At 34.0% G+C, this 23777-nt stretch overlaps 1 protein-coding gene across 14 annotated transcripts in view; it reads left to right on the top strand.

The window, feature by feature from the left end:
* Mp (collagen XV/XVIII-type protein multiplexin) overlaps positions 1 to 12799 on the top strand; it is a 622917-nt gene extending 610118 nt beyond the window's left edge. For 13 of the 14 annotated variants that reach the window (XM_074243321.1, XM_074243325.1, XM_074243324.1 and 10 more), the window contains one exon: positions 12331 to 12799. In XM_074243321.1, coding sequence (XP_074099422.1) covers positions 12331 to 12631 — 301 coding nt within the window. In that variant the 3' untranslated portion in view covers positions 12632 to 12799. The remainder of the gene's footprint in view (positions 1 to 12330) is intronic. The other variant, XM_074243335.1, reaches the window with a different exon arrangement.
* Positions 12800 to 23777: the final 10978 nt, after the last annotated feature.

The following is a 23777-nucleotide window of genomic DNA, read 5'->3' as shown; positions in this document are numbered from 1 at the left end:
TCCATTTTAAAGCACGACAATAAATACACGGTAATCGTTTTCCAATGTTTACAACTTTATCATTTCCATAATCGATGTTCGTTTTGTAGTGAAAGCCAGACAAAGTCTTAGATTGCCAAGGTGCTAGTTTAATTTGTAACCATTTTTGGTTGTATTTAACTATAGCTGCCTGATTAACATGTTGGTTTTGAGAAACGTACCTTTTCACAGCTTCTCTATTTACTTCAGGATGACTTTTAGTATATTTCGCAGCAGCTACTCTATTTACTTCAGGATGAAATTTATTATATTTTGAAGCAGCTTGTCTCAATTGTTTATTCCTAATAGCATTTGTAAATCGTTTCTTCCTTTTTTTTCCTCTATTTGGTTGAAGGGGTATTACAATATCACTAATAGATTCACTTGAACCTGATAAATTAATTTTAGATATTGATTGAGGCTGTAAAACTTCCACTGACACATTTTCTTTAGGCTGAGATACTGAAAATGATACATTTTTATCATTTTGTTGCACATTATCATCACTATTTAAATTCAAATTTGATAAATTAATGTTAGAAACTAATTGAGGCTGTGAAACTGCCACTGACACATTTTCGTTAGTCTGAGACACTAAGAATGAAACATTTTCTTTACTTCTTTGCACATTATTATCACTACTTACATGAACATTACCACCATGCATTGACTCGACAAAATCAATCAAAGCATCGAAATGACCGTTATTAAAATTTCCCGTAAATCGTAGTCTTTTTATACCCTGTGTCGCTTCTCCAACGGAAGCCATGAGGCAGCCACCTTGATACACTTGAAATTGATAAGGAAATAATTCTGCAGCTGCCATAATTTCGCAAATGGACCCATACGTGTTATGCTTAGACATTTCTATACAGTAAATACCTTGAGTACCATAAGGGGCGCCAGATGGCATTTGTGTGACGCATTGAAATCTTGTCCAATTTTTTGATACATGTTTAACAATTTCTTTTCGAATTTCGTCAGCCTTCGATACGTTGCCGTATATCAGTAGGGACAGAGTAGAGAATAAACACGCTCCGTCGCCTATAATCTCGACAATTCGGAAAGGGATATAATGCCCACCTATTAAAATATATTCTACGTTCATAATAAAAATTTTTTAAATATTATAAATAAAAATTTTCAATAGAATTGAATCTTATCCTGAATTTAAAAAGTATAAAAATTTTAATCAAAATAAAAAAAATATCGTTAATAAAATATTAATATCAATTTAAAAAAAGCATTAACAAATTAATGGAAATTAAAATTGTCATAAAAACTCACCAACACAACGGGAGTAAATTTAAATTATAAAAAATTAGAGCAATATCAACAAAACTCACCAATAACACAATTGAATTAAATTAAATTATTTATAATTATAACTTATGTATTTTTAGATAATTAATTAAAATTTTATATATTTTTTTGTCTATGAAATAATTTTTTTGACAGCTCTGAATTTCTTTATAAATTACATGAATAAATATGTTATTATTCTTTTGTCTAAACGCCAACTTCAATAACGTTATTAAGATTGGTTATCTCATTATTACTTATTAATACCTATTAATCCTATTATTTCTTATCTTAGCGCCATTTTTTTATAAAATATGAATTTTAGTGATCAAGATTATGAAATTAATCACATATTAATTGGAAATATAAACAACAATGTTATTATATTAATTTTACTGAAAATTAACATCGATAAGTTAATGAATAAATTTATTTGTGCTTATAAATATAAAAATGAAAATTTTTAATCTTTATTATTAAGAAATTCATCACAAATCAAGTGGTATTAAGAAATATATTTATTATTATTTATTTTATTAATAATTATCTTAAATCTTCCTTTTTTTATAATAATTTAACGATATTGTTGTGAAATTTTAGAGAAGATACATCAAACACAATTTACCATTTTAATTTTAATCATTAAAATCAGTATAATCATTTAACAATATCAACATTAATATTTATGTTATATTTATCTGTTTTATGATATAATGGAGTTCATCCTTCATGATCATTCCAATACATATTAACTATTTCAGTTATTAATGATTTAGCTATTCTTTCTTAAAAAAAGTATGATTATGAATTCCTACTGTCCCAACAATCAATCGATAAAAATCGATGTATTTGCCTAACATTGTATAGAATAATACTGTTGAATAATAATTGTATAGAATATTTGTATTTAGTAACTTTCTACTTTTATTCTAATCATTCCTCTGAATTTAGTTTACAACCGAATTTGTTATTACAATTTATTCATTTTAACAGTTGTTATAGCAACGGTAACCATTGCAACTGTAACCATGGCAACTGTAACCATGGCAACTTTATCCATTGCAACTTTATCCATTGCAACGGTAACCATGACAACGGTATCCATTTCAACTGTAACCATGGCAACGGTATCCATGACAACGGTAACCATGGCAATGGTAACCATGGCAACGGTTGATTAGCGTGGGTGGTTGCGCTGGGGGAGGGGGGGGTGAGTTCTATAATTGATGGGTGCCACTTGATGGGTTTCTTAGATTGGCGAATCAAAATGACATTTTCTAAAAAAAAAAAAAGAGAAAGAGATATAGGGAAGGGGGAAGAAGTCACGGGAGGGGGGGAAGAATGAGAGGGAGGGGAGGGAGTAGCATACGTGATGGTAGACGAAAAATTCATTATAGCTAGGAATTGCGTTAAATCTGTTCTTAGTGAGCGTCTACATCACGAATGGAGTAAGTATGCTAAATTTCAAGTCAATCGGGCGAATAGTTTCGGAGATCTCGTGATGAGTGAGTGAGTGGTATTTCGCTTATATATATATATATATATATATATATATATATATATATATATATATATATATATATATATATATATATATATTTATATATATATATATATATATATATTGAAACGGAAAGCATTTCTTTTGAAAAACCCAGTCGTTCTCTTTGGTCACCCCTTAATTTATTTAGGGCGCCACTGGATTTTTAGACACAGTATCCAGAAACTGGACCAGAGCATGGAGTAAGTTCTTCACGGTCGTGAGAGATTGCTGAGAAGAAAACAGAAATCACCAAAGAAATTCATTTTTCAAGAAATTTTATTTAACCCACCCCATTACAATGATATTCCCCTTACAATTAATTAACACTTAATCCTAAGTCCTATTCCCGTTTATAAGACGGTTTCCTATCAAAGCTCCTAATCCCGACGATACCCTCTTATGGAGCGACCATACCGCGGTTTCTATCATAGTTACTTATTCCCGACGGTACCCTCTTATGGATCGACCATACCGCGGTTTCTATCATAGTTACTTATTCCCGACGGTACCCTCTTATGGAGCAACCATACCGCGGTTTCTAATTATTTTCCTCCATTTTTCAATTTTCCATAATTTTCCATTATATCCATTTTCCATAATTTCCATTTTCCATAATTTGCTATAGTTTCATAGTTTCATAATTTTCCACACGCACCCACAATATAATTATTATCATTCAAACACACTAATTAAAATTCCCATCCTTTATTAATTATTTTCTAAGACTATTATTTACTTTTATTTTCCAAATTAAATCTGATTATTAAATTTTCTAAATCCAAATTAAATTTCAATTATTAAATTTTCTTTTGAATAAATTTTCCATTCATTCCCAATCCAAATTCCTATAGCGATTAATTTCCTTTTTAAAATTCTTAACTAATTTACTGCCGTGGTCTTAATAATACAACAATAAATATTTAATACTAAGAGGTCTTCGTATCTCGTATTAATAGATTAAAATTTGATGACAGAGGTCTTAATAATCTGCCGACAAAATATTCGCTACATCCTAGTATTCTTACAAATTTATTTTACTTTTGTCGATTTTATTACACCATATTTTATTATAAAATTTTACTTAATTACTTTAATTAATTTCCTTAAAATTAATTTAGTTTCATTTTTCCGACTTTTGTAATTTTATTTCATTTACTTGAATTGTTTTAATCTTGTCCAAATTATTTGTCAGTGTTAATTAATTAATTTATTTAGTTTTAATCTCTGAATTAAGAAATTGACAATTGGTTTTATTTCACTCAATTTTAACTAAGGTATTTTACTTGTCTCTGAATAACTGAGTTTATTTTATTCTTGCTAAATTACTTTCTTTACTTTCTTTATGTTGTTTGAAACTTGAAATTTATTTTATTTTAATTTTGGGGATTATATTTCACCGTACAACGCCTTGAGATTTTTAGTCTCGACCTTGTACGTCCTTTACTCGGCGTTTTAGCTCGAAACAAGATGGCGGACCCTCTCCCAACTTTTGTTGAATTTTTCTTCAAGTGAAATTTACAACTGATTTATTTTCTACTTTTATCTAAATGATTTTAACAATTATTCTAACGATTTTTTACGATTCTAATTTTACTTCTATTTTATTTCACACAATCAAAATTCATTCCAATTTATTTATATTGATTTTAATTAATTTTAACTTCTGATGATTTTACTAAAATATTTTACTGAAATTATTTTAATGATTTTAATTGACACAAAATTAACTGATTTTACTCAAACTCAATTACCAGAGTTCAAATTTTCACGTGACACCAAAATCATGAATTAACAAACTGAAATAATTCCTAGTAAGATTAATCCCGACTCTGCCTACGTGTTTAATTAATAACCCGAAATAATTCCTGGTATTATTAATTAAATATATAGTTATTTCATTTCTGACTTGTTCTTAAATTTATTCTTAACTTTATTCGGTCTTTTATTCAGACTTTAGTTCAAGTAACGAGTGCTTAATTATTGACTAAACCAATTGCTTAAATTTTGGCAAGATTAATTAATTAAACTTTTATTTAAAAACTAATGATTGTGATCGAACACGAAATGGCGATAACCTCCAGCCGACATAAGGCCTGGCTAATGCCACTTCACCGAGAATCTATTTAGACATATTTATTGCACCTGGAGTCTTCTTGGGTTTTTCTTTTCTCAAAATCCCTCGACGCTCTTACTTCCAGATTTCTCGTTTTTCCTTGATGTTTTCCTCGATGAGGTCTTATTGTCAGCACGGTCCTGAATCGCCACTTCGTAACTTAATTCTCATAAATTGTTATTAGAATAGTTCTTAGATTAATTAAACTTAAGCGAGCTGGCATTGGGCCTAGCACGCATTAAATTTAACTAAATTTTATCGCCTCGTTCCACAGAAAACAATAGAATAAAAATAATTACCTGAGTAAGATGTTTGCGATGTCGATTCTTCGATCGTTCGAACACAATAAAACTTACCAAAATTTGTTGGTTTGTTTCTTCTTGGCTCTCTCTTCCCCACTCTCTCTCTCTCTTTGTAAGTACATAAACACGCTAATTTTTTGCTCTGTTTTTGCAACATTTTTCTGCTGTAAATTGCCTCCGGGCATTTTTTGTTTCAGAAATATTGCAAGCAACAAATTGCAATCTGCAGATTGACATATAAATTTTCCTTATGTGTTCGCTGTGGATTGAAAAATAATTAAATATAAATTACTCATCATTGAAGAGGTTAAGTTGACAGTGGTTTTAGTGTACAGTGGATTGTTAGCCAAATTAGCGTCAGTTGATGTCAACTCTCACTTGAAGTTTACCAGTTCTGAAAAATATCATCTATTTGATAACTACTCTGTTGATCTACAGTGTGTGCAACAAGGAGGTTTAAGTGACACTATTCATGACTGGCTAATTACCTAGCGATTTACCATTTACTTTACCTTCTATCAGTGATAACTTGTCAGTAAAGTTCTATCAAATTCTTTCTGACCATTTAATTGTTATGACTTGAGAACTTACAAAGCACCAATAGTGTGTGTACTGAGAAGGTGTAAGTTACACTATAAATAACTGGTTATCGATCTTGTTCTAACTAATAACTTGAAACTTGATATTAAATTGTCTGATCACCTTACAGTAATTTTACTTTCAATCTTCTGGTTATGCCATTGGTGCCTGACACATGTATTAAATGCAAGAGACCTGTTAAATCATCTGTTATTTGTAACACTTGTCAACAGCATTTTCATCCTGGTTGTGCACGAGATTATGTAAAAACAGGCCGCTGACTGATTGTTGCAGAAAACAATTTAACTATCTCCTGGGAAATTTAGAAACAAAAACAAGACTTGCCTCGATAAAATCTACTAGCTCTAATACCTCTTCAGTTTCCAGTTTCAAATCTGCCAGCTCTTCTCCTCTTGATCATACATTTAAAGCTCGCGGATCTACCTCACTTGTTCGTTTATCAACAGCTCGTGTATCAACCTCATTGAAATCACCTGTCACACCAAATACACCGATATCGATTGGTCCAGACTCAGTGTTTCATTCACCTATCACACCTCCAACAATGGCCCAGCTACCTTCAAATTGGTCTGAAAAGTCGCTTGACGATAAGATGACAGCTATGATGGAACAGTTTTTATCATCCAACATGTTGGTAAATAAGAAACTTGAGGAACTTAGTACGCAAATCGCTGACCTCAAAGATTCGCAAGCTGCTACTGTGTCTGACCTTTCGGAAGTTAAGGAAAATGTTAAAATAAATGCTGATTCAATTTCGAAATTAAACTTAGACATCAAAAAATTAAAAGAAGACAGTAAAACTAACATGAATATAATGCATAATAAACTAGCTGATCTGAGCAAACTAGTTACTCTTGAAAACAGTATAGCTTCATCTACTTCATCTCTATTAGGAAGTACTACTGAGTTGGTAATCTCAGGTATTCCTGATTTAGTGGCTGATAAACTATCACCTTCTGAAATTCCGTCCGCTGTTTTAAATGCTCTAGAGTTACCACATTTGGTCAGCGATGTTTTGAGTGTTCGTAAATTTGTAAATAAAGATAGATCTAAACAACATAAGACTACCTATCATTCCTACATTATTGATTTGAAGTCTTCTCGAGTACGTGATTTCATTATAAGTTCGAAACGCAAGTCAAAAAATCTTTTGGCTAAAATTGTGTTTCCGGACTATGTTGATCAAAATTCCACATTTGCTATATACGTCAATGAATTTTTATTACCAGAGACACATAAATTACTTTTACAAACTAAAGAAAAGGCTAAGTTAAAAAAGATCAAGTATGTCTGGGTGACAAGTGGACAAATTTTTGCTAAAAGAGAAAATGGCTCTGAAATAATTAAAATTAAATGTGTTTCTGATCTCACTAAACTAGATTAACAGTCAACTGATTCAACTAATAGCTCAACTAAAAATATATCTTCATCGCTAAATGTACTTAGTCTAAATATAAATAGCCTTGTTGGCCATACTGCTCAATTCTTGAATTTGATTAATGATACTCAACCTGACATTATTATCCTTGTTGAAACGTGGTTAAAACCCTCACACGACAACAGTATTTTTTCATTGAATGGCTACAATATTTTTCGAAGAGATCGAACCTTAAAACATGCAGATACTGGTTGTTACATCCAGGGAGGTGGAGTGGCCTGTCTTGTCCACGAGTCCTTAAAAGTCAAGATTTTATATATTTCAACTTCTGACTATTTAAACCAACCAGAATATTTAATTACCGATGTCACTTTATCCTCTGGATCTCACCTCTTATTATCCTGCATTTACAGAAGACCGAAAGGGCTATTTCTTAACGAATTCTTTGACATTTTTTCAAGATTTGCTCCAAATTTCAACAATATAATCATAGCTGGTGATTTAAATTGTAACTTGTTAGAAGATAGTTATACTGCAAGGCACCTGAAAGACTTTATTCTTGAATCATCACTGTTCTGCGTACCTTACGGAGCTACTTTTCATAAAAATAATTATGATTCTTGGTTGGATGTCATCCTGCTTGACAGTGATAGTAAATTAGTTTCGTTTGCTAAATCCGATTCTCCGTTCATTGATGGCCATGACTATTTATTTTGTAAATATAAATTAAATTGTTCAAAACCAGCACCAAAGAAACTTACCTTTAGAAACCTAAAAATTGTGATCATCAGGCTCTTTCAAGAACTTTGATGAACACTTTAAGAATTGATAATGCTATACTAGAGAATTCGGATCCAAATGAGTTGCTGACTATCTTCAAATCTGGTGTTCTATCTTCTCTGGATTTGTTTGCACCAGAAATTACTAAGAAGATAGTCCGTCATAGTAATCCTTGGTTTACAAAAGAATTAAAAGTGAAGTGCAAAGAACGCGATGAAATTTATAAGAAGCTAGGAGAACTCGGGACCTAAATTTGCTTGCTCTTTTTAGAATTAAGAGAAAAAACTTAAAAGCTGAGTTAAATCATGCTCGTGAAGAATACTTAAAAACTATTCTTTCAAATCTTTCATATGGTTCATCTATTTGGAGTAAGCTTAAACATCTTGGACTAATTAAGTCTAACCCTTCATCACCGCTAAACTTTTTGATGCTCTTGAATTGAATGAGTATTACGCAAACATAGTAAGAAAACATCCACCTTGCAATAAAAATTTTGTTGATCTGCTGCCGATGGACTATTCAAGACAAGTCAATTGTTTATTCAAGTGGACCATGATTGACATTGTAGATGTTACTAAGGCATTGCATATTACTCTTTCAAAGTCTAAAGGAAAAAGTCCTGATGGATTGGATTTAAGATGGCTACGGATCACCTTCCACAAATTTCACTGTTTATTACTGCATTATTTAATAGATCTCTTGATACTGGAATATTCCCTGACATTTGGAAAATTATATTTATTATACCTTTGAATAAAACTTCACCACCTAGATCTCCGTCAGATACCCGACCTGTTGCAAATCTATCCCATCTGGCCAAAGTGTTTGAAAGAATCATTGCAAATCAAGTGATAACCTATCTGGAGGATAACGAGTTACTCGATCCTTTGCAATCCGGATTTAGGAAACATCACAGCACACAATCAGCTTTACTGAGGCTCACTGATGATATTAGGCAGGCGATGGACAAAAATAAACTTACCATAATAGTCTTATTTGATTTGAGTAAGGCTTTTGACTATGTTGACCCCAAGATCATACTGATTGCGTTATTTGAGCTTGGTTTTTCAATGGAAACAATTATCTGGTTTTTCTCCTACTTATCAAATCGCTCTCAGTCAATACTGAATAATCTTGGGACTCCAATTCAGCTCCTTAGAACTTCATCTGGTGTTCCTCAAGGTTCTGTGCTTGGTCCAATCCTGTTTTTAATTGTCATGAATTCTGTTGTCAGATGGTTAGTGTATTGTAACCATGGTCTGTTTGCTGATGACAAATATATTTATCTACACTTCTTTATGTATCAACTACAAGAGGCAGTCAGACAGGTCAACATTGATGCACAATCAGTTGCGGATTGGGCAAGGAAGCATGGCTTGGAGATAAACTTGTCCAAGACCAAAGCAATGATCTTGGGTTCAAATAGCAAGCTGAAACAACTGAGTAACTTTGATCTGCCACCTATTATTATAGATGGTGTCATAATTCCATATGTTGATACTACCAAGTGCTTGGGATTACACATCAGTAGGAACCTAAGTTGGAATCATCATGTCAAGCTAGTGGTTAGCAAAGTTAATTCAGCCTTGCATTCTCTCAAGGTTCGGAAGAACATTTTCTCAACTGACATCAGGAAATTGTTATTATCATCCACCATCTTACCACTTCTTGATTACTGTTCCATCGTATTAGTAGATTCAACATTTGAAAATGACTTGAAACTTCAACGTGCAATAAATTGCTCAATTAGGTTCACTTTTAATCTTAGAAAAGATGAGCATATAACACCTTATCAACGAGAATTGGGATGGCTTACTGTGAAATATCGTAGAATGTACTTCATGAGTTGTTACTTCTTTAAGCTACTTCAAGTTGGTAAACCCAAGTACCTACGAGATGCTTTTGTTGAGGAGACCGAAGTCAGACGTTCAGATAGGTTAGCAGCCAAAAAACACTCTCTTTTCACGTTTCCGCATTTTGCTACGACCTTCATGGAGCGGTCATTCCAAGTGAGTGTAATACGATTGTGGGAAGAACTGCCTGAAGAGATTGTAAACTCATCTAGTCTTGAAGTGTTCAAAAATAAAATTTTTGACCATTTGTTGAATTTGGATTATTAATTTTGTTATTGTAAAGTGATAAGTTCTCTGATAATTACTGTTAGATTCTAAGTGTTAAATTCTCCAACTTTGTTCTTTTATCAGCTGTTATTAATTGAATAATTTATTGAGTATGTTAGTTGAATCAGATAAAATAAATATAAATTTTTATATTAGATCTTTATTATAGTTTATGTACTTATATAATTTTTCTATTATTATTGTATTTGTAATTCATATTGTATTTAAAATTGCCATTTGGCTTGTGCCTTGGCATTAATAAACTATCAATCAATCAATCAATCTCTCTCAGCGCCGGCGCTACCCTCTCGGGGACTTACTTACTAGCTTAAGACTATTGGCGCGAGTACTTCGGAGCACAGCGCCCTGGAGAATTGGTCGATAATTATAACTCGGATCGAAGACCTTCTCCGGATAAGGAAGGTCCCGTGTACTCCGTTACAATATATATATATATATATATATATATATATATATATATATATATATATATATATATATATATATATATATTTAAAGAATCGATTGGTTCATAAAAGAAAGGAATTCCGTATTTTAAATTTGAGAATTACTTGAATTAAGTGCGGAGCAAATTAATTCGACGATAATTCACAAACAAGGATCGACTTTAATTAGTTGCAGAGCAAATCAATCGAACACTTAGCACTGGAGCTCTTTGTTCTAGCGTTATTAAATACTCACGCTGCTTAGCTTGCATGAATCCCCGTTGATCAGCCAGGCAACGCTAGACTGATAATTACGGTGGTTCTCACGCATAGGGGGATCTTCCATCATTATTGGGAAGATTAAACAAATGCACGGAAGGACATAACATTTTCATGTGTAATAATTTCTTGCGATTTAAATAAGTTACATTATTGTTACGTTCTTAAAAATTACGTAGATAAATTCATTGAGATTTTAAATAATATAATACCAGGTTTTGACACTTTGGGTAGTCGATCGACCCTCGGTATGTCGTCACAGATGAGCTTAATTTCTTATTATTCTTTTATTATTGACTTACCATTATGGGCCCCATAAGTCTGCCCAGATAACCTACTGGGTTTCTAACTACTTAACCTCGAAAGGCGGAAAGATGTCGTGATCCGTCTTTCGGAAGAACTCCTCGGAATAATACCCGTACCTAGGGTCGTTGATTGAAATAACACCCCCTGGAGGGTGAACCTCTGGAACTTCGATTGGGACCAGCTTCCAAGCCCTGGTGATGTCTGTCCAATAGGCAGGGCGGTTGTTGCTGACAAAGATGGACTGACCCGGTGAACCTCGGCTCGTGGGTGATTTAGGCGATTCTTTCTATTCGCACTACTGGTCTCGCGTTCCGCACTACTTCCGCTCGCGGTTCGGCTGGAGTTTCGACGTTGATTGTCGGCAACGATAAGTAGAATGGCTAGGCCAAGCGACGACGACCTTCTTGTACTGAGTGACCCGATCGGCGTGACCGTTTTCCGTGAGGCATTTACGTACAGGATTTTGGTGCTGGCCGAACGCTGGCTAGCGCTCTTGCCGAAGAGATTGGGACCTGGGGATACGCTGATAGAGCGCTCGCCCAGCAGGAGGGTTAGGTTGGCGAAACGCTGGCTAGCGCTTTAGCCGGAAGGTTTTCTTATTTGGGTTAGAACTGCTGTAAAGCGCTCCGCCCCATAATAATTGTATTGGACTATATATGTATTTGGTGTAGTTGGTTTATTAGAAAATAGGATCTGGGGAGGTTCAAGCCTAAGGATGGAGCTCTCTACACTTGAGAGTCTCGAGATCTACTGAGTTGCTCCGCTCCAGAATAAATGTTTATAAATCTTATTGTCAGCCATATTGGTAGCTCAGGTTACTCCTGAGAGAGTCGACGAGGCCCGGGTCCCATGCTGACGCAAGATGTTTTGATTATCCGCGGCCACGGCAACTCTCTGCTGACGCCTTATCACAAGCGATTTCCGTTACTCCGCTGTTGGTATAACCACCAGTGAAGCAACTAATATCGCTTGGTATGCGTTCTGAGAATCATCTAAATAAAAGTAAACACTTTTTAAATAAAATAAAATAAATCTTGAGAAAAAAGGAATCAAATTTGGGCGAAAATTCGTGGAACGTAACAATTATATGTTTTGATTAACTTGCATTGATAAAAATTCATGCTTCAATTTGATATTTTACAGGCCTAAAAAGGTAATTTGGCATGGCTCCCATAAATTTGGCGATCGAGCTATGGACACCTACTGTGATGCTTGGAACTCTAATGGTCCTGATCGATATGGATTAAGCTCTTCAATTACAAAAAGCAGACTTTTGGAACAAACTCGTAATTCATGTGATAATAAATTGGCATTATTATGTATAGAAGTAACCAGTGAGATAGCTAGAAGACGAAGAAATTCTGAAAACAGCTTAAATAATGGAAACGATGAAATGTCGAAAAATAAGTATCAAGAAGATCTTGATCACATTATAAAAAATTAATTTGTATTTGAAATTATAAATTTGATAATTGTAATAAGCCATTATGGACTTAATGAAGATTTTTTACTGTTGTTATTTCAACAGATCAATATCTCACTTCTTTTTTGTTGAAATTTCATGATTATTTGATGCAGATCCTTCCATAACTCTTTTACATTTCTAATTAGATCAATTTGAATAAAATAATGCTAATATAATTACGTAATTTTAATCGGATATGTTAATACCAAAAATTCATACTTATGATAAATATACGTCAATTATTAACTTTAGGCATATATTATACTAATCCAAACAAGAAACTGTCGCAGAAATTCCGAGTAGTCCCAAGTAAGTCAGTGTTCACAAAAATCAGTACAAGATAGTATCAGCAATGATAAAAAACAATTCAGATCACTAGAAATTATACATGCACTGAATTAATATAAAAAATGTAACCAATTCATTAGGAACTGACATGGAGGCGTGGGTGAAGATACATGTCGAAAAGTAGCTTATACTTTGAAATTTTTAACCCATATGATAATAGGCTAAGTTACAAAAATGTTATTAGATATCACAGATACATTATTATTGACGGGTAATGACGGGAATATGTCCTTGTTCTAGCTGAGCAATGTCCCAGTTGATCGATGTCCGATTTTTCATTGTCCCAGTCAACAGGGTAGCCAGATTTTTTTCTTTTCGAAGTAGCCAAGTTACGGCGCTGTGTTTCTTATGACCGTAATGTGGCGTAGATGTTACAGTTCCAGCTAAAGCTAGCCAACGTGTTGCTTAGTGCTAATTGGACAAGCTTTGAAGGCTTCTTTCCAGCATTCATCTTTGCATATAAATCATAGTAAGTATTTAAGCGTAATGAACTATGCGCAAACCAATTGCTTGAATTTTGAAGAAGGAACTCTATATTAGATGGTAACGGTTCTGATGTTTTAGCTGCGATTAAATTTAAAGAGTGACAGCTACATTTGAGTGGATGTACTCGATGATATTTTTTTTTTAATAGCACGTATACACTGTGATTGATACCACAAAGATTACTGGCTCCATCAGTACCAAGACCTACTAAATTATTAACATTTAAACGAAGACCATTCATAAATTTTTCGAAGTCAGAAAATAACTTTTCCGCTATTGCCTCGTTAACTTCATTGAAACCCAAAAAGTCGGTAAGAATCTTTTTCTGCATTTTACTACACTACTGGAAAAAATTAAGGGATCAAAAAAAAATTCCAAATTTTTCGGTAGTTTTCAACAGGCCGTAACTTTGAGAGAAATGGTCGTACAGGAAATAAAAAAAAAGGAAATTGTAGCTCCAAGTGTCTAGTTTTTGGATTAGAACTTCAAAATTTTGTAGCCTCCGCGGTTTCTGAGTAATCGTAGAAAAACCAGCAACAAAAAAATTCTCAAAATTTTTTTAGTTTTTTTTTTTGGTCTACGGGCGTGGAAAAAATTTTTTTAGCTTAACCACCATAAGGATCGGATAGTTTGTTCATTTAGCTTTAATTTCTTTTTTTTAGACACCCTGATACGTCCACTCCTCGCTGAGATATCGGTCTTCAAATGGAAAAGGATCTTTTTGTCTTTGATTATCGATATCTCAGCAACCAATGATCGCACAGAAAGTTAAAGGTGGGTTTCAAGAACTTGAATGAATTCCCTTAACGACTGTCCATTGTTTTTTCGAAAAAAATTTTTTCTTTCCGTCACATGAATTTGAAAATGCAACAAAAAAGGGCTTTTAGTGGTTTTTTGGAAAATCAAGCGCTGGATCGAAAATATTGAGGAAACCACTAATGTTAAGTGTGCCTTTTACAGTTCAATATGTCCACAAAAACCCTACAAAGAATCAAATTAATCCAGCCAGCCGTTTTATTGTTTCACTTGATCGAATTTTTAAAAAAATTAAAGGATCACGTATTTTGCTCTGAAAAGCTCATAATTTTTAAAAATGAGAAAAAAAATTGTTTTTTCGAGCTTTTTCCACATTTTTGTTCCAGAAAGTGCTTAAATTGAAAAAAAAAAAAAAATTTGTAAAAAAATTTTTTTGAAATTTTTCTCTTGAAAAGTTTAAGAAAACAATTACCGCCGGCATTAGCGTTATCCAAAGCGTACCACGTGGAGGTCGCGCGGTCGGATTTACGCTTCTGTGTGTGTGTGTGTGTGTGTGTGTGTGTGTGTGTGTGTGTGTGTGTGTGTGTGTGTGTGTGTGTGTGTGTGTGTGTGTGTGTGTGTGTGTGTGTGTGTGTGTGTGTGTGTGTGTGTGTGTGTGTGTGTGGTATTTCAGGAGAATTGAGACCTGGTGGCTCGTCAGTTCCACCGTATTTAATGACTCCAAACTCATTCTCTGTAGGTTTTTGTTGGTTCAATACCGGGTATTACCACCCCTGTTTTCAATAACGGCTCTCAAACGTTCAGCCATGTTTATGCAGACGGTAATTTGAGGCTGCGGAATGGTATTCCAAATGTGCTGAAGCGCGCGCTTCAAAGCAGCTAAGTTCTGCAAATTTGGATACTCTCTGCGCAACCGACGGCCCATTATGTCCCAAACGTGCTCTATGGGGTTAAGATCTGGACTCATTGCTGGGTGTCGCAACAATGTGATGTCATGCCGCTCAAAGAAGCGCCGGGTAATGTTGGCTGTGTGTGGACGTGCATTATCTTGCATCAATATGAACGACCTCAGATGTTGTCGTCTGCGCAGAACAATGGGCCTTAAAATTTGGTCGACGTAACGTCTAGCTGTCAAATTTTCGCGTACAATTACCAAAGGTGTTCTCCAATTTCGTGAAACGCCGCCCCACACCATAACTTATCCACCGCTGTAGGCAACGACTGGACGGACAAAGTTCTGGCGAAAACGTTCTCCACGACGGCGCCAAACGAGAGGACGTCGATCGTTGCCATACAGATTAAAACGAGACTCATCAGTGAATAAAACATTTGTCCATTCCCTCAAGTTCCAATTTCGATGATCGTAAGCATACGCTAAACGAGCTCGACGATGTCTTGCTGTCAACAGGGGTACACGATTAGGAGGTCGTGCGTGTAACCCAGTTTCACGAAGACGGTTGATGATTGTTCGAGAGCAAATGTTTCGCACTTGATGATGCCGTCGTCGCTGTTGCTGTTGTTGTTGCTGTTGTCTGCGATTGGGGAAGTTTCGAGCGACAATATTCGCATTGACGAAAGGTTGTCGTCGAACTTCTCTAACAATTGTTCGATCATCGCGGGCATTAGTGACTCGATGGCGACCTTGTCCGGGGCGACGATGATATTGATTCGTCTCTTGGTATCTGGTATAAGCTCGAGATACGACAGATTGACTTACACCCATCCGGATAGCAACTGCATGTTGAGTGTAACCTTCGTCGATAAGAGTCACTAACCGAGCGACTTCCACCTCCGATAAATGTCGTCTAACCATGATTAAGAATCAAAAGTCAGAAATTTTCAATTTTGACCAAAAAATTAAAAAAATTTTTTTAGCGCAGAGGGATTAGTTTTGAAAAAACTGTTGAATGAAGCGATTTGCTAAGGATTCACAAAAAGAAAAGAAAAAAAAACTCCGAAAAGCGTATGAAAAAATCGAAATTCGATTGGGGTATTAACTTTTTTATTAATTTAATTAAAAGGAGATCAGTAGAATCAAGGAATGCAGCGGTGGAAAGGTGATAAAAATCATTGGGCGATGGTTTTTTGAGTTTCCTTAACTTGTTAAAAAAAAAATTTTTCCAAAAAAAATTTTTTTTTTTTGAAAATTTTTTTTTTTGAAAATTTAAGCACTTTTTGGAACGAAAATGTGGAAAAAGCTCGAAAAAACAATTTTTTTTCTCATTTTTAAAAATTATGAGCTTTTCAGAGCAAAAAACGTGATCCTTTAATTTTTTCAAAAATTCGATCAAGTGAAACAATAAAACGGCTGGCTGGATTAATTTGATTCTTTGTAGGGTTTTTGTGGACATATTAAACTGTAAAAGGCACACTTAACATTAGTGGTTTCCTCAATATTTTCGATCCAGCGCTTGATTTTCCAAAAACCACTAAAAGCCCTTTTTTTGTTGCATTTTCAAATTCATGTGACGGAAAGAAAAAATTTTTTTCGAAAAACAATGGACAATCGTTAAGAGGAATTCATTCAAGTTCTTGAAACCCACCTTTAACTTTCTGTGCGATCATTGGTTGCTGAGATATCGATAATCAAAGACAAAAAGATCCTTTTCCATTTGAAGACCGATATCTCAGCGAGGAGTGGACGTATCAGGGTGTCTAAAAAAAAGAAATTAAAGCTAAATGAACAAACTATCCGATCCTTATGGTGGTTAAGCTAAAAAAATTTTTCCACGCCCGTAGACCAAAAAAAAAAACTAAAAAAATTTGAGAATTTTTTTGTTGCTGGTTTTTCTACGATTACTCAGAAACCGCGGAGGCTACAAAATTTTGAAGTTCTAATCCAAAAACTAGACACTTGGAGCTACAATTTCCTTTTTTTTTATTTCCTGTACGACCATTTCTCTCAAAGTTACGGCCTGTTGAAAACTACCGAAAAATTTGGAATTTTTTTTTGATCCCTTAATTTTTTCCAGTAGTGTATAATATCTAATACAGTAGGCAATGTATTTCATTGTTGATACATCTGTGGATTCGTCCAGCAGTATCGAATAACATTCCTCGCCCAAGTCATCAAGCAGTTCTTTTAACATACCCGATGCAATAACGTTAAAAATAATTTTCGAACATTTAATTCGATGTAATCGTAGTTTTGTCAGTTGACTGTCTTTGCCAATATCTTTCAACATTTCCCATAAATGATCTATATTTTTCATAGAACCATGAGCAGCATTATTTAAAAACAATTTTAGTTCAGCCAACTTTAAAGCTTCATCAACATTAGTATTACCTGTGAATTGAAAAAAAAATTATAATTATTAATTCGTAAAAATGTCAAAAAAATATCATGAAATAGATATGATTTATTTTACCAATACTCAATAAAGTTGCTTGTTTCTTCATATTCAAAGATTCCATATTTGTAATATGCACTTTTAGGTTGAGATGCTCCGTCAAGTCATGTTTTTGGGCTCGTAATGCAACACGACAGAATTTACAATAAGCTTCTCCACGGCCCGAACTAATTCAACTTGCGGGAGCTTTACAAAGCTATCCTGAAATTAATTTAAACTTATAAGTAAATGCAAATTACCAAAGTGTATAGGTTAAACATGCTTAACTGAACATGATAAAATAAAATCAAAATACATAACTCAATGAAAAACAACACATTAGCATATATATACCTTTAAACAAATGTTCATTTTCCCATTCTTCTCGATATTTTCTCTTTGAAATAACGCACTTCACCATTGTTACTCATTTATTTAATATTTACTGCCCAGCAATAATTCTTTGGCAGCAATGAACAATCCTATCCTATCTTCTTATTTATATTTTTAGTTTTTTCTTTCTATGATACAAAATTAATAAAAGAATGGAAGTTAGGTTAGTATCAAAAATCGAAATCCTCGAAACTAATCGAAAAATAAACCCTGATTCTTTTCTTGGTTAGGATGAGAGCCCACACCTACGTACAGCGCGCAATTTAAATTTCTAATCTTTACATAAATGCGCACTCTTTCACTGCATAATTCAGTATCATAAATTCTTACTGCAGCGCTATCAAGTAGCGGGAAAAAAAAAATTTTTACTGACATTAATATCTTTTTGATATAAAGAACATAGTTAAATATTTAAAGAAACAATTTATAAAAATGAAAATAGCCACTTTGACTATCAGTAGCCAAACGATAAAAATATATCGCCTGATTACCTAGACGAATTTAGCACCTGATTAGCTATTTAGGAGCCACAATGGCGAGAAATCACTACACCCGGCAACCCTGACAGTCAGCGAATATCAAACTAATGCCCTCTGGTGAATAAAAATATGACTAAAAAATTTGATCTTCATTACTGGAGAAATTTTTTTTTACAGATGGCGCTAATTTACGGGAAAATAAAAATTGAAATAAATATATCTGGGTGATTTTCTTCATTGCTTTTGACCTTTCTTACTGCTGCTTGAAACTTTTGAGTGTATCTACAAGACACTGATACTCTAACGACCTTTAAATGTTTATTCCAGGTCTTTGCCTCCATAGGTTTTTATTTTAATTACTACCGATGACTTATTTAATGAACTCGCAATGCCTTTACGAGGTCACCGAGTTGATCAGTATACTCCAGATGTTAACTGTATAGGTTTCCATTTCAAATAACAAAGATTAATTTCGTAACGAACTTCAAATGTATTAACGACTTTACCGAGTCTACTTCAAGTATTTCCGTTACTGTATCTTAAAAATTATTATGTATATAGTAAGTTTTAAATTGTATATTTGTCGAAGTTAAGATATTGAAAATTCAGGATTACGATAATATCGTTATTTTCAGTTTTTTTTTATTTTCCCTGTAGGTTTTTATTTGGAATATTAATTGTAATTTTTTAACTAATCTTCAAATCCATAAACGACTTTATTAATTTCATAACTTTACTCTCAGTGTTTATCGATGCGATATCAACCATAATTCTCAATGGATTTTAATGAAACTTAGTAGATTTATTTCTCAAATGATTACCTTTGATAATTTTAGAGATAAGATAAATCGGTCGATGAGTTTAGAAATTGATGCCATCACAACTCTTTAAATATTAAAAATTATCATTTTAGTGAAGATCATTAATGAAAAGTTTATTTTAAGGCCGTGTCAATCTGCATTATTTTGACCTATAAAATGTTTACTTCTAAATTAAAAACCTGTAACAGTTTTACCTGCTTAGGTTAGCCCCTAATCAATTTTATAAATAAACTAACTAAATTAACAACCAACAATAATTATCAGGGCGCCACCAGGATTTTTTATCACGGTTCCTGGAACCGGTCCAGAGCTGAGAATTCTTATTCTTAGGATAGAGAGAGTGGAGGAAGGTGCTGTTGAAGAATAAATAATTAATTAACAATCTGATCAGTTTTATTAACAATAAAAATTAACAAAAGAAGTACTTATCAAGGATTAATTAAATTTCACTCACACACTCACACTATAATTAATTAAAACTTATTAACTATAGCCTAACTAACGGCTAACCAGAACTATTTAGTTACTCTGCACAAAGACAACAGTGTGACAGAGATCGTCTAGCCTAACTAACGGCTAACCAGAACCAACGAATTACTCTGTACAAAGACAACGATGTGACAGAGATCTTCTAGCCTAACTAACGGCTAACCAGGACCAACTTAACACCATTAACACTCTCTATCACACATAACCCACACTAATTTTCACACACATAACCCACACTTGTAATGACTTTATCTTATAAATTTTATTTTACTTTAACAAAATTTATTGTAATTAAATTTATTTAAAATTTTAATTTAATTATTCAATCATTAGTATTTAATGAAACGCTATTTTTTCAGTTAACAATCAAATTTCAATTAACTTGAACTAACATTCAACTTCCAAAATTCCGATTGCTAATTTTAATTCTGTATTAAAATATTAAATAGATTAAAATTATAAGATTAGATAAAAATTCCTGACTACTTTATTACCACGGTCTTAACATGACGACAATAATTTATTAAAACGAATGGTCTTAATGTCTCAAATTAATAAATTAAAATTATACAGACAGAGGTCTTAATATTCTGTCAAAACATAAATTATTCAATCCGAGAATTATTTTTGATGATTATCTTAATCTAAATAATTTTTAATAACCAAGTTGAAAATTATTAGCATAAAATTAATGATGAAAATCAATTAATTGTAACCGAATTTTCCTATGAAATTTTTAACACGAAATAACTAATTTCTTGGACTTAATGTCCACACTATTAACTTTTAATTTTCAACAAAATTTAATTTATTTAATTCACGGACTTAATCCCAAAATAAATTAATTAATAATTAATAAATAAAATAATTTACAACATAAAATAATTTTCAACAATTAATTCCTAATATAATTTGCAATAAAATCTTAATAGTTTTCTAAATTATAAAAACCGACAAAAGTCGAAACATTCAATTTCGTTAGCTAGAACATTCGCTAGCTTAGTTGTATTTGACCTTGGGTGTTTGGAATTTACTGCAACACAAGATGTACTGATGCTCGACCAAAATTCCACGAGTAAAAATTTTGTCGATTATTTTTCAAGAAACGAAATTAATCAATTTTTTTTAAGTTAATTGTTATAAAAATTATAACAATGAATTAAACGAAAATTTCGGATGTTAATTAATTAATTGATAAATTTTTAGTTGTTAACTTTTTCCCGCAAGGTCGATTGAGTGATTCTCGGGTATAAGCCCCCATAAAAATCACTCAATCCAAACTAGCAAATGTTTAACTATTATTTATTAATAAAATTTATATAAAAAAGGAGAAGAGGTAAAGTAGACCGAGTGTAAACCGCGGTGATCCGCACTGATCCGGCAATTCCTTTTTTTTTGAGAAAAAGTCCGTCTCGAGCTCCAAATTTCTTCCGGGGATCCGGTTTCAATTTCTTTTATAAAGTTTCCTGTAAATTCAAATTAGTTAATATATTGCCAGATAATTAATATGAGAATATTATTAGGTTTTTATCGCAGCGTTCCAATTGAACGTGCAAAAAAATAATTACCTTTGTTAATGATGATTTCGACCGGTGTGGTCGGTCACTCAACCTCTTCTGGTTGTCACATTCGCCGGCTCTCGTTCACTTTCCTATTTCACCCCCCCCCTCTTAATTACTAAAAGGGTCCCGAAGATCGGGGCGCGCCAGTGCTGAGTCCAATAATTATCGCTCTCTGGCGACTTACCGATGAAGAGTAAATTTACCCTGTTACAAACCAATATGAAAAAATAAAATGTATTTTAATTTTTATTCACTAATAATTATAGTAATGATGAGACTAACGGCGATTTTATAATATTTTATGTAGTTTATTAACTGTTATTTTAAAGGTAGTACGATTGTCATGTAGAAAAATTAATATTTTTATTTAACACATTAAAGTTTTCGTTGTAAAAATCTTTTAAAAAATTTGGCGATTTTCTGACTCGGTTTGTCGAGCTGATTCAGAAAATGTATATATTCCAAAAGGGAAGGTATCTTCGTAGAATCCGTGTGTTCTTGTAACATGTTACGTACGAGGGCAGTGTAAAGCATTAGGTCGCTTACACAACTTCTAAATTCACTATGGTCTTATTTAATTCTTTAAATTATATCTTCTACGAACCGCGCCAGTGTGCTCTTCGAGCTGGGGGCCCCGCTGTCCGTAGTGATACGTTTCGATTAATTGTTTAATTAACGGCGGATCTAAGTGACTGCCGGAGTCGTTACTCTGGTTACGAACTCATGATAAAAAATTATAAACTGTAAAACATAGTTATAAGTGAGTAGTTTGTTAGTAACATACTGTGCATTGAGTGCGTTTCGCTGATAGGGCCAAAAATCAAATAGACACTAAAAATCAGAATTTTGTGATACATACATCATTCTAACTTAAGTTCCTGAACCTCTTTCACCACACCAATCTTAACCACGCGAGAAGATAGAGGAGCCAATCCAGGATCTACCGATCGACCAATTCAAATCAACAGGAAAAATCATAGAGGACGACTGTAAGTTCAGTATTTGAGATCGACTTCCCTCTAATTTTGTTGTCGAGAAATCCTGGTCAACAGGGAGCGTTCAATGATCCACAAATAAAAATAACACTCTTGTAGCTTCTCTACAAGGAAAAATCTATCTTAAAGTTTGTCCCAGGTCCGCTCATCATTAATTATTCAATTATAATTAATTGGTACACAACGGAGCCATAACTTTTTCAGACATTGATTTTTAGGTATCTTTTTTTAACTTCCCGCAAAGAAAATTGAAAATTTTCAAAAATCAGGAAGTTATTGATTTTATCCCGTTTTTCGAAAATCGAGTTCTCATCAGATCATGACGTTTTGAGGTCCTAGGAAGCTTCCCTGACTATTCCCGCGATGATGTCCGTATGTCTGTGTGTGTGTGTGTGTGTGTGTGTGTGTGTGTGTGTGTGTGTGTGTGTGTGTGTGTGTGTTTATAGAGGAGATAAAATACATTTACGTATACCAGGACGAGATGTTTGTCCTGGTTATGTCGGATTCGGAAATCAATATTATTGACAACAATACCGACTAAACATCCTCCTCTCTTCTTTCCCTATAGATGTTACAGGCAGGACTGGATCGGAACCGCGTTAGCATTACTTCAATCCAGTCCGTGTTGCGTCTTGCGACGCCTACTCCTGATTACTGGTTACTGATCCCTTTCCGAGGTTTTCGTTTTTAGAAGGCGCTGCGCGTAGGCTGCGACAGCTGGCCAGTTATCTTCTTTTTCGAGCATATAGGTTACTAAGCTTTCCGGGGAAAGCGTGGTGCGTAAGATTTCTTCTGTGCTGATTCTGTAGTCCTTCCACCGTACACATTTGAAGAAAGTGTAATCGGCGTCGTCGATTTGGTCCGGACAGTATTTGCATATCGGCGTGTCCTGTAGCCTCCTCTTGTAGAGGTAAACGTTAAACTGGTCATGGCCTGTCAAGAACTGGGTCAGGTAAAAATCCGTTTCCCCGTGTGGTCGAGAGAGCCAGATGGTTATGTCCGGAATCAGGCGCGCCGTCCCCCCGGAATCTGCCCGTCTCCCCTGATGTCCATCGGTCTTGCCACTCCTGTAGCGTTTCCTTTTTTATTTTCGTCCTTGTCTCCTTGGAGTTGTCACCGTTTTTTTTAGCGTCATGGAGTTTTACCCTCTCGAACGCAAGTAAATCAATAGGTGCGGCTCCTGCTATGACTAATACAGCCGCTTCAGAAACCGTGCGGTAGGCACAGGCTACTCTGAGAGCGCCCCACCGCTGCACCGTTGCCATTTTACGTCGGTATGTCTTCTGCTTCAGGATGTGAGCCCATATCTTCGCTCCATAAAGCAGTACAGAGTGGACTACCTCAAGCAGGACTCGTCGTTTTCGGGTCCGTGGTCCTATGGAGTAGGTCAAGATCCTTGATAGGTTGGATACGGTCTTTCTGGCTTTCTTGCATACATTATCTAGGTGTTCGCGATAGGATAGTTTC

The sequence above is a fragment of the Cotesia typhae genome, unplaced genomic scaffold, assembly GCF_013202065.1.
Source record: "Cotesia typhae breed Kobodo isofemale line unplaced genomic scaffold, CoteBio_Ctyphae contig_4, whole genome shotgun sequence".
Classification (NCBI taxonomy): Eukaryota; Metazoa; Arthropoda; class Insecta; order Hymenoptera; family Braconidae; genus Cotesia; species Cotesia typhae.
This window is presented reverse-complemented; position numbering and strand designations above follow the sequence as displayed.